The sequence below is a fragment of the Misgurnus anguillicaudatus genome, chromosome 8 (assembly GCF_027580225.2).
Source record: "Misgurnus anguillicaudatus chromosome 8, ASM2758022v2, whole genome shotgun sequence".
NCBI lineage: Eukaryota > Metazoa > Chordata > Actinopteri > Cypriniformes > Cobitidae > Misgurnus > Misgurnus anguillicaudatus.
Genome location: NC_073344.2, coordinates 15,264,225 through 15,276,751, shown reverse-complemented (window position 1 = coordinate 15,276,751; position 12,527 = coordinate 15,264,225). Strand labels below are relative to the sequence as shown.

Here is a 12,527-nt window from a genome sequence, read left to right as displayed (position 1 = left end):
AATATTAAAAATATCAATGTTATTTTTCATAAAATGTTATTTACATTATGTAAGATGAGAAACCGTAAATCACAAAAATTAAATTACGCTGGATTTTCACAGACAGGTCAAGTTTGTTTGTTTTATTTCTGTACGGCTGCAAGCAGCAGCACTTGAGCTTTGTTATCAATATCTAAACTGCATTGCACTCTATTTTCAATTACAGTTTCGAACACTCACGCAACCCCTTCTTTTGTTCCTATGTTCCCTTTTCTTGCATGTTTTTTCTTAGACCTTGAGCAGATTGAATTATCTGGCCTCCACAAGTACACATTTAAACCAACACAAAATCAATTTGAAAGCAGCTTATGGTGAACCCTTTACCCATAATTACACACGACAGGAAAATTCAACACGGCAAGCTGCTGTCCCCTTGTCAAGAAGAGGGTTCGTTGCACTACAAATCAAGTAATATATAGAGTATAGAGCAATATAATGAAGCATATAATATAGAGCATGGATTTTCAACATGGGGTCCGGGGACCCTTTGGGGTCCATGGTGATAATACTGGTAGTCCTCAAAATATTGCTTGAATGCAAAATATTTTATTTTTGAAAAATTAAATTGGGCTTAAAACTAAAATGCATTAATACACCAATAATAAAAAATTAAAACTTGAATAAAAAGAGAAGCATAACATTCACACAATAAAATCTATGCCAAAAAGTATTAAGGTAACCGTTACATGCACTGAGGGGTCTCTACTTCTCCTCTTTATTCATTTTAGAGGTCCTTGGCCCAAAAAAGGTTGAATAAGGTTGGTATAGAGTAATATAGAAAATTCTTCTCAGAATTAAAAAAGTACACACACCCCAAGAACTAAATATGAAAGGTAAAAAAAAGTCAACAGAAATCAGAAGTCAACAGAAGAAGAATAAATAGTCCTTGAAAGTGTACTGTACTATAGCAGCTGGATATGTGTGTGGTCTCAAATTATTAATAAATTTCATACTGACATATAAATGCACGTCTAACACAATGGATTAATGATCAAAAATAAAAAAGTTACAAACAGAGTGGTTTCTCATGCTTCTGTGCTACTTCGCCTGTCAAAAATCTCAATACTGCAAACTCCATTTCTCCATTTATAATCAATAAAACTGTCTATATGGGAAGAGCCGCTGTGCCTTAAGTTGACATACGGTCCGTTTCTATTTCTGATGCACTTTACAGCTACCTCATTATAGCTGTCTGACACAAAAAAAATGACTTGAAAATGTCATAGCCCATGCAAATAAAGCGTCATGCAAATGTACTTCTATTGAAAATAAATGATAAAATGTCATTTTAGAATGACTAACAGACCAATCAGCTGTCAGCGTGTAGGCGCAGCACTGTAAACCTTTGTGTACCTTTGGACAGATTGTTTTTCATTATTAAGAGTGCCTATAGTTCTTTTATGTGTGTTGCAGAAAAAACGCAACTATTGCAGTGCCGGGAGTTATTGTACATGGAAAGATTTTGACAAGATATAAATGTACACTTTTAAATTAGTTTTTTTTATCTTCTTGACATATCAAATAGCTTATGCATGAGAAAACCTTAGTTGAGACACTGCTCCGGTACGAAACGTTATCTCAATTCATTATATATTCACTTTTATTTACACAAAGATTGTTTTTTTCTTTTATTGGTGAAAAGGATGAAATGATAAAAAAATGTAATACACTGCCTTTCACACAAATTCAGCTCGAAGAAAACAATTTAACCAATACACTTATTACATAATGTACAAGAGATGTCTCATCTCAGAGTCCGAAAGGAAATTGAGACTTCTTTCTGTAAGCAGCTGCTCTGGGTGTCTCCATGTCTCTAAAGGAGAAAAATGCAAATGGTTGAGATGGGCCCATTTGGCACGACAATAGGAAACAAAAAAGCAAACCAAAACATGTGTTACAAAAAGCAGACAAGAACTGAAGCACAAGCTTAGTGCTCCCTCATGACCACATCACACATGCTGCAGGTTATGCACATATTGTTTGCCTACAACACTCTCAGAAAAAACAGAAGCCGTCACTGGGACCATTTAGGTACAGATATGTATCTGTGAGATACAGCGAGGAAAATAAGTATTTGAACACCCTGCTATTTTGCAAGTTCTCCCACTTAGAAATAACGGAGGGGTCTGAAATTGTCATCGTAGGTGCATGTCCACTGTGAGAGACATAATCTAAAAAAAATTCCATGAATTCACTATGATTTTTTAACTATTTATTTGTATGATACAGCTGCAAATAAGTATTTGAACACCTGTCTATCAGCTAGAATTCTGACCCTCAAATACCTGTTAGTCTGCCTTTAAAATGTCCACCTCCACTCCATTTATTATCCTAAATTAGATGCACCTGTTTGAGGTCATTATCTGCATAAAGACACCTGTCCACACCATACAACTACTAACATTGCCAAGACCAAAGAGCTATCCAAGAGACTAGAGACAAAATTGTACACATCCACAAGGCGGGAAAGGGATACGGGGAAATTGCAAAGCAGCTTGGTGAAAAAAAGGTCCACTGTTGGAGCAATCATTAGAAAATGGAAGAAGCTAACATTACTGTCAATCTAGCTCGGACTGGGGCCCCATGCAAGATCTCACCTTGTGGGGTCTCAATGATCCTCAGAAAGGTGAGAAATCAGCCCAGAACTACACGGGAGGAGCTGGTCAACGACCTGAAAAGAGCTGGGACCCCCGTTTCCAAGGTTACTGTTGGTAATACACTAAGACGTTATGGTTTGAAATTATGTATGGCACGGAAGGTTCCCCTGCTTAAACCAGCACATGTCCAGGCCCATCTTAAGTTTGCCAATGACCATTTGGATGATCCAGAGGAGTCAAGGGAGAAAGTCATGTGGTCAGATGAGATCAATAAGAACTTTTTGGTCATAATTCCACTAAAAGTGTTTGGAGGGAGAAAAATGATAAGTACTATCCTAAGAACACCATCCTTACTGTGAAGCATGGGGGTGGTAGCATCATGCTTTGGGGGTGTTTTTCTGCACATGGGACAGGGTGACTGCACTGTATTAAGGAGAGGATGACCAGGGCCAAATATTGCACAATTTTGGGGAACAACCTCCTTCCCTCAGTTAGAGCATTGAAGATGGGTCGAGGCTGGGTCTTCTAACATGACAAAGACCCGAAAGCACACAGCCAGGATAACCAAGGAATGGCTCTGTAAGAAGCATATCAAGGATCTGGCGTGGCCTAGCCAGTCTCCAGACATCTCAATAGAAAATCTTTGGAGGGAGCTCAAACTTGTTTCTCAGCGACAGGCCAGAAACCTGACTGATCTAGAGAAGATCTGTGTGGGAGACTGGGCCAAAATACCTTCAGCAGTGTGTGCAAACCTGGTAAAAAAAAATTACAGGCAACGTTTGACCTCTGTAATTGCAAACAAAGGCTACTGTACCAAATATTAACATTGACTTTCTCAGGTGTTCAAATACTTATTTGCAGCTGTATCATACAAATAAATATTTTTAAAAAATCAAATATTGTGATTTCTGGATTTTTTATAAATTATGTCTCCTCACAGTGAACATGCAACTAAAATGACAATTTCAGACCCCTCCATGATTTCTAAGTGGGAGAACTTGCAAAATAGCAGGGTGTTCAAATACTTATTTTCCTTACTGTATATATGGGTGAGGTACTAATATTGAGGTACTAAAACATGTTTTGGGTACAAACGTGTGTTTTTATGAAAGGGTACTGCCCAAGGACAGCTTTTGTACCTTTTTTCTAAGAGTGTATTATGAATACTAAGTTTAAGACCTCCTACTCATCTGACGTGCAGTACAAATTTGCAGGCATGTATGAATATTCGGACGTGTTTTAACAACCTTTAATTAGCCAGCTCAACTAATACAACTTGGATCGAAAACAGACAACACCAACCACATTTATATTCCTGCCTGACACCAGCCAGTCGTGACCCTCCTCTCCACACGACTGCTCGACCGCTTACATCTTAGAGGTTGCAAAAACAAAGAGGAATCACACGGTTTGTCTGAGAGAAACTCTTCAGAATTAATTAACACCGTACGTAAGCTGTTTATGGGTCAAAAGGTTGTCAAAATGATCTTTCATTTGTGTTGTGTTCTGGAAACTCGAAGTGACTCAGAAGTATGACAAAGGAAAGAAAAGGCTTATAGAAGTGAAAAGAGATGTAGTTAATTTTACTTTAACACTCACTACTGATGACTGATGGAAACTCCCTTGTGGCCTAATAGTCATAAAGCCACTTCATACCGTGCTCGCACATTAGACCAAAGCCTTTCGAGTCCAATTTAACCTTGTGACTAAAGCTTTCCTGTAATTCCACTGCCTTTTATGGATTCAGAACATGTTTTTATCATTTAGTAGGGTTTGCCTCAATTTACTTTTAGATTAGTCTGTACACGTCTCGTTACTGGAAAGTGTGCCTGCTTACTTTTCCTCATTTCTCCATTTTGCATTCCTTTCCATCAGACCAGATGAGATGAACCCAATATCTGTGTTTTGTTTCTGAGTACCAGGAATCTTATCTTCATAATTTACTTTATTATATGGTTGTACAACAGATTGAAGGAATTTTGAGTGGCATGTACAAAAGTGAAAAAAGGAAATCCAAAAAGATGCTAGACTTCCTTGGAAAGGAAATATATCAAGTAGTATTACAGTCATTCAAAAAATCAATAAAACAAATGAAATAAATGTTACCATGAAAGAAACAAACTGCAAAGGGACATACGTAATTTAATGTACGTTTAACTAGGGGTGTAGCAATACATCTTTATGGACCAATGTATCAATTAAATGTCTAACGATATGATGCATCGATGCCACAGATAAGATATCGATATGAGGCCACTTTGCATCCTCATTCCTTGACGCAACATCCATCTACAGGGTTTATACAGAAATCCTTGAGTTAAATTTACTACTTTTTACTACCTTTTTTACTACCTTCAGAATATTTTTTAAAACCATCACGACACTGAATTGCAAGTGTTAATCAGCGACCTTTCTATTATTTACACAGATTTTGACATATATAACATACAAAAAAGAATTAAAGTGAAAAAAATTCTTTTGACTGAAATATTTTTCAGGCCAAGTCATATTCCTTTACCTAACACTTTATGTAGGCGAGACCAATAGCATTTTAAGGGGAGATTTTTTTGCCATAAATTCCATATTGGAGTCTCATGTGGCATATAGCTAGCTGTAGTTTGCAGGGCATTTCAGATTGAGGCGAAACAGCTAAATAACTCACTATACTGTATAAAAAGAAAACATGAATATCACCACCTTTAATTAATCTTTTATTATTTATTTATTAATTGTAAATGTATTTATTTTAGCATTTACTAATAATTTTTTAATCAAAGTTGAAACTGTTAACATTAGTGAATGCACCATGAACCACCGTCAATTACTGTAATGACATAAACAAGAATTAATTAGTGATTATATACTCTATATTTTTCATTGTTTGTTTATGTTATATAAAGCATTTACTAATGTGAACAAATACAACTTTTTCATATCATATTATTCAGTACACATAAACAAATAATCCAGGGTCTGTTCTGTTCACACAACAGCTTACAGTCACAGCTCTAATACATTAACGTTATGTATGAATATAAACCCTGAACGAGTAACTCGAGTCAAACTCATGTAGAATTCGCACAGGATGTCTGTAACCATAGTGACAGTTGTAAATTGAATGACTGTAAGTTACATTTATCAACAAAATATTATGTTACAATAGAGGCAGCGCTGATGTGCTAGTTTGTGCGCAATGTTTCTGCTGTTTACTTTCTCTTAAGACCTAAATGGTCGTGTTTATATGAGGATATTTGCAAAGACGGGATTTTTGAGGCATTTGTGTTATTTAAGGCCAATAAAGCGGCAAAAATACGTACAACACAAGCTCAATGAGAAACGAATGCGCGGCTAGCGTGCTCCTCTGACACAGAAACAGCGGACGCACTGTTGTTTGTGTTTGAATGGCTTGAAATCACTTGTTTTTAAACTGCTGTGCTTAAATATATGTACAAATGTTACGTTTTCGTGACCACACGCAAATGCAACTGCAAGAACCGACAGGTGGATGACATCAAAGTCGCGCGAGAGCATTTCGGAAGCAGTCTCCTCTTATGATTCCTCGTCAATCGCTCTCAAGGGATTTGGATGTCATATGCCTTTTGGTTGTTGTGGCGCCACATGAAGTTTACCCACGAGTTAAACAAACCCGTTGTACCAGCCACTGGCTATATCAGCATAGCATTAAAAAGCGTGCCGCGGATGATCAGTAACGTGAGAAATCATTTACCCCCAAAATACAGGACCCCTAACGTTAGTCATACTGTGCAAAGACACGCAATTACCTGTTTGGTTTTCTTAGCCCACGAACTGAAAGGCTTGCCAATCTTCATCATTTCGCTAAACCTTTTACACCTTTATCGATCTTCAAAACATCAAAGCCTTCCTGCATTATAAGTTTGACCATGCTAGCTGAAATAAACTTTTACCTCAGCATAACGTGATACAGTCAGAAAACCCGGAGTGGATCCGGTCCGTAGTGATTACAGAACGCTTACTGCGGAGAGAGGAACGTGATTTGGCTCCACTCCAGGCTTTGATCACATCCCAGAGACGAAAGATCTTTGATTATTTGCGCAGATATGCGGGTGATTTGAACTAATTTCCAGGCATCATAACATTACAAAAGGCAATCGAAAATTTACTACCTCGTCAGATGACGTTTACTACTTTTTACTACTTTTTACTGGCCTTAATTTGGCATAATTTAATTTACTACCTTTTACTACCTTTTACAACCCCGCGGAAACCCTGATCTAGGCATTTCCGCCAAAGCGCACATTTTCTTGTGCTAGCCTAGAATACAATGCAGCAACAAAGCGGTTAAAGCAGCAAAAAAGAGGCAGAAGACGTTACTGCTATCGGATGCAAATCGTAGGTTTGGAAATATTTTGTATTTGGAAAATGGAGTGGACAAACAGATTGGCAGAAAAGCTTTGCCAGCATCAACTAAAACGGTAAAGACTTTGACTGCCATCGTAAGCTTGATTTTATGTGATTTTTTTCCCTCATTATTTATTTTTATTTATCTAAAAAAGTGAATTTTTTTCTTTGTTTGTTGTAAATGCCCAAATTGGGACAAAGATTAGCACTTTAAAAAAAAGGTTAATTAAAACATGTTATATTTTTCGGTTCATTTGTTAGTTTTTTTTTGCAATAATTGCATCAAAGAAATGTATGATTTATCGGCAAACATTGCATTTCTGGCGGAGGTATCGTATCGCAATGAAACGTCCAATTTACAACGTTATATTTAACAGTCAAAATGGTTATACATAAACATACATAAACATCACCATCAGTCTTTAAACTATCAAAGACGCATCCCATTTCACATTTATTTTCATGCGATCCAACACTTTAAGCCGCACAGCATTAAAGCTAACATTTTATGGGTATCAATTCGATTTGATTCAATTTGGTTTAATTCAATTTTTTTCGTTTCGATTCTATTCCATTAGATTCAATTCACATTTATTTGTATAGCGTTTTTATTCAATTTGGCTCAATTCGGTTCCATCAATTTCGATTCAATTCGAACAGATTCACTTCAATTCACATTTATTTGCAAAGCAGCTTTACAAAAGGACACAATGTAGAATATATATAAAAAATTAAAAGCTACATTTTATCAGTACCGATGGGTATCAATTCATTTTGGCTCAATTAAATTCTGTTCAATACGATCTGACTCAAATCGATATAATTCGAGTTAATCTAATTGTAGTCGATCCGATTTGGTTCGATTTAATTTCACACTCATTTGAACAGACTTTTTCCTGATTTACACTGTAGCAAAGCAGCTTTACAAAATGTATAATATACATAAAACACAATTTTGGAAGTAAAAAATTGATCAAATCAATGGCATTGCTGCTTGTAGCGCACTGCTCTACCAGTCAGGGTACAGAAACATCCTGCATTATAAAAATGTAAAAGGTAGCCATATACAAAGTCAGAATAATAAACTGGAATGGGTATAAAGGGGAATGAGTCATTCAGAAATGACAACTGTTGACAGAAACTAAACTGTGAATGAGATGTGTCCCCTGACTGAGGCAGCAAATATTTTGTGAGCAAAAGATTTGGCAAAGGAATAAAAGAGGCTCAAACCACAAGCTTTTGCTGTACTGCCACAGCAGTATAGCAATATTTGCCAAAAAGAACTCCTTGACGTGAGTTAAACAATTCATAAAGGGAAAATAAACATGCAATGGTTATTCTGTAGGTTCTGGCTTTTGACAGCAGGACATTTCCAAGGGCTTGATTAAACCTCCAGGGAACCCTAAAATCTTAACAAAGATAACTACTTGATTTGCCTCATCTTAAATGGAAAAGCTTTATGATGGTTTAATAAGATATATGCAAGCCATTTACTGTCAAGAAGAAATGTTATGTTATTGCAGCTCAACAGGTCGAGCGTTGGCCCAGCGATGCCGAGATGGGTTCTTTTCCCTTAGTAATATTTTCTAATTAAGCGTATACTGTAAGTTGCTTTGAATTGGACATGATGTATAAAAGAAAATGTTTCAGAATGCCGAGCCTGAGAGTCTTTACAATGAAAAAAATAACATCAAGAAAATTTTAGATATATTACATATAAAAATTATAGAAATTTAAAGGTATATAATTTTACAGATTTAAACTGAAAAGAGACCTAAGCCGTATCTAGAAACCAGAATATCAGATACTCAAGGTGGGCTTTTGATTTGGTCCAGTGAGCAAACACACAGCAATACCCGAATAACAACTCGAACACCTCAGAAGCATTGAGCTGGCAAATGTGACAGAAGACCCACAGACCTACGTATTGCTGAACCAAAGAATGATGCACACAGGATACTTCAAACTGACAAACTGCACAACATACTGAGATGAGGCCAAACAGAGCGTGAGGTGAAATAGTTTTGGATGAGTAAGAATGATGTACTCTCTCTTCATCCCTTCTGAAAGAAAATGTTTGGATAACAAATTCCCAGGCCGGCCAGCCCTCTAAACACCTTACAGCTGTCATTTAACATTCACATGAAGAAGCTAAAATATTTACCCTTCTAGGTTTCTTTCAACAACCAAATGACCAGAAACTGTAGCACGACCTTACAGACAAACAATTCCAGCTAGGGCAGGGGTCTTCAACAGGGTCTACTTAGTGGTCCGTGATAGCACTACAGGATTATCAGCTATTTACTGCATACAGGGTTTCCAAACCTTAGTTAACTTCAAATTCAAGGACCTTTCAAGGACTTTCCAGGTCCAATACCCTTCAAAATCAAGTACTAAATGTGGGGACACATTTCAAGCGACATCATGTTACTTTTTAAGATACATTGTCACAGTTCCCTTTTGAGGGAACTTGTGCTGCGTCACTGCGGTAACACTTTGTGGACGCTTCCAAGGGTAAGTGCGTCTGAATGTCAAACTCAACCAATGGTGAGGCTTAATGACAAAAGCGGGGTGGCGCAGGTAGTATATCGCTATCTGAAATATTGCCAAAAACAATGTTACAGGGACGCAGGAAGTATGGCAAGGGAGACGCAGCGTCTTGTTCCCTTCTCAGGGAACAACAGTTACATACGTAACCTGAGACGTTTTCATGTGTCAAACACCACTATGCAAAAAAGCATTTTGGTATGAATCAACATTTGCATACAGAAGATATAGGCATTTAAAGCGAACAGTTTAGCGGGTGTGCTTAAAAAGCCTAGAATTTTTATGATATTATCCTACACTACACAGGGAAAAATATGGATTTTTTCCAGAAAACTTCTTGCATAAAGTAGATTCAAGCACTTTCAATGACCTGTATCTATGTATGTATATTTTCTGTGCTTAGTCATAAACTATTGCTTTCTGAATTGATAAAAGAATGTCAAAAATGCAAACAAAAACGTAAGAAACTGAAGTGCAGCTGTAAGTGCAGACTCTTTCTTAGCTAACCTGGCAAATTGAAAGCCATAAAACTCATCACCATCCACCAAAAGTTTGCAATTATTTGTAGTGTTTGTTTAAATGAGGCTGTGGTACTGAAATTATAATAATAATAATAATAATAAGTAATAAATACACTTTTTGAGTTCTTTGACTCATTTTATTTGCATTTGTGGAACTCAAAATGGTAAACTTGTTGATCACACATGAAACCTTTAAGTTTAATAAACTTTTCACAGGTTTAAGTACAGTTTACTCATTTTAAATAAGTACATTTACTGTTCGGATTTACAGTGGCTAGCTAGAGGACTGAAAAAGTTTGAAGACCCCTGACCTACAGAATCGAGTTCACCAGCGCACAAAGTGGCAAATTAAAATTTATGTTCCTCAAATACACTTTGTCTTCGATACGCCTCCTTTCCATCTTTTTATCCACTGCAAACAAATTCATTGTATAATAATTATGCAGAAGCTGAGGGCCTGCAGATAAGCCCTCAGGGAGCCAAAGAAGAAATAGTTCATCAATATGCTTAATGAGAGAACAGAAGTCAGCCTTTTTCACTCCTATTTATGAATCACCAAAAACGTTTGAGAAACAGTGAGTGACATTGAGCGCTCGCAAAGCAGCCAGTTCAAAGGGAATACGAATGACATCGTCTGTGACACAAAGACAGCAATGTGTCTTGATGAAGGTTTAACTAAACAGAGGTTGAATGGAGGGATTTTAATGCGTCAAACATAATGACGAGGGCGTTCAGAGGCTTGTGTGTTGTGGAAACGAATAGAAACGTTCAGCATTCCTGTGTTTGCGTGCAGCTTTAAGATGTAACATTTTACTTCAAAGAGAACACTGAAACAACTATTATCTCTTTTATTTTAACTTCAAAGTTTAAGATTCTTGTAATCTAAAGAAAGAAAGCCTTTGGTTTAAGATCAAACCACAGATTATGATTTCTGAATTATCCAAGCCACACTAGTACACCCACGCAACTACATTTATAAAAATAAAGATGTATGCACAATACTGCTGAATTTTTCTACTATCAACTTACTACACAGAGGATACCTCTTATACACAGAAGTCCATACATTAAGCAAGATTATATTAAAGAGGGTATTAACACTGCTTATGTTTAGCATGATGAATTTAACTTTTAAACTATCAAAAAAAAAAAACCACACAGTTGGACGTTTGACAGTTTTTCTGTGCCAAATGCACTTTACCAGGGTTCGTACAAGTTCGAATATGAAAGATTCATACGTAAAAATCTTGCGTTATTTCTATTACGGGCAATAAGTACAGTACAGGAAGTACAGTGGAAGTCCTTATATGGACACTCACACACCAACCAAGAGCTGACACTAAATCAACATCATCAAAGAAGTAAAGAAGAAACTTCCCAAATAACCCAGCCTTATGGAAACAATGGATATAGTTTTTCTATCGAGGGTAGCAGTGGAGTTGTGCACATCTGTTTGTTTACAGCTGAATTTCGTTAAAATGGGACGGTCCCAACTGGGTCATGAGTCGCAGGCAGTAAGTAAAACGGCATCAAATGTCTGTGTTTTGTTGGCAATTGGCACGTAAGTGCATATAATGTAAACAACATTAACACATAGTGAATCATAACTTATCCATAGATAGTCGAACAATGTTTTGTGTGTGCTGCTTGCGACTTCGCCAACGGTACACCTCGAGGGGGTCGGGTTTTTTAAAGGAAAGAATCAATAAATTGGATAAAACTAAAGACTCTTTGGATATACGAAAAATGTAATACTACTCTGATTAACATAAGCAGAAACTGTGTATGTTATGTCAGCGTTAACCAATAAAATTAAATAGATATATTAACTTTTTTAAAGATCCTGCAAAATTTCAGAACTTACTTCTGTGTCTTGCTATTTTAAACTTAAAACTGTGAAAAGCAACTTACTGTACTCTAGTAGCTGTTGTTGCGTCTTCAACTGAACATGTCTGAAATGGAGCTGAAACAAAAGAGCAAAAGACTGTAACCAGATTTGCAAAGTGATGCATCAGGAGGTTCAGATAAAGACTTTTCTTAGTTTTAAGCAGCAAATGGGAAATTTTGTGGATTCTGTAACATGAAATGGAGCCGAGAATAAAACTTAGAATGCATTAAATGACTCCAAATATTTATTAAAGTGATAGTTCACCCAAAAATAAATATTCTGTTATTATTTACTCTCCCTCAAGTTGTTAGAAACCTTTATAAATGTATTTAATATGCTAAACACAAAGGCGGATATTTGTAATTAAGCAAAAAAAAAAAAAACAGAACAGCATTGACTTCCAGTAAGAAACAAAAATAGTAAAACAAAAAAATGTATACAGGTTTGAACAACATGAGGGTGAGTACATAATGACAAAATGTTCCTTTTTGGGTGAACTATTCCTTTAAGTGGACAGTAAAAAAGCGCAGGGCATGTGTTGTTGAACTTGGAAAT

At 36.4% G+C, this 12,527-nt stretch overlaps 1 protein-coding gene across 3 annotated transcripts in view; it reads right to left on the bottom strand.

Annotated features, from left to right (window-relative positions):
* Window positions 1-1,654: 1,654 nt before the first annotated feature.
* The window catches only part of rad18 (RAD18 E3 ubiquitin protein ligase), a 62,188-nt gene continuing 51,315 nt past the window's right edge, over window positions 1,655-12,527 (bottom strand). For 2 of the 3 annotated variants that reach the window (XM_055212673.2, XM_055212671.2), the window contains 2 exons: window positions 11,996-12,047; window positions 1,655-1,852 (listed from right to left, as the gene is read on the bottom strand). In XM_055212673.2, the coding sequence (XP_055068648.2) occupies window positions 1,789-1,852; window positions 11,996-12,047 (116 nt within the window). In that variant the 3' untranslated portion in view covers window positions 1,655-1,788. The remainder of the gene's footprint in view (window positions 1,853-11,995; window positions 12,048-12,527) is intronic. The other variant, XM_055212670.2, reaches the window with a different exon arrangement.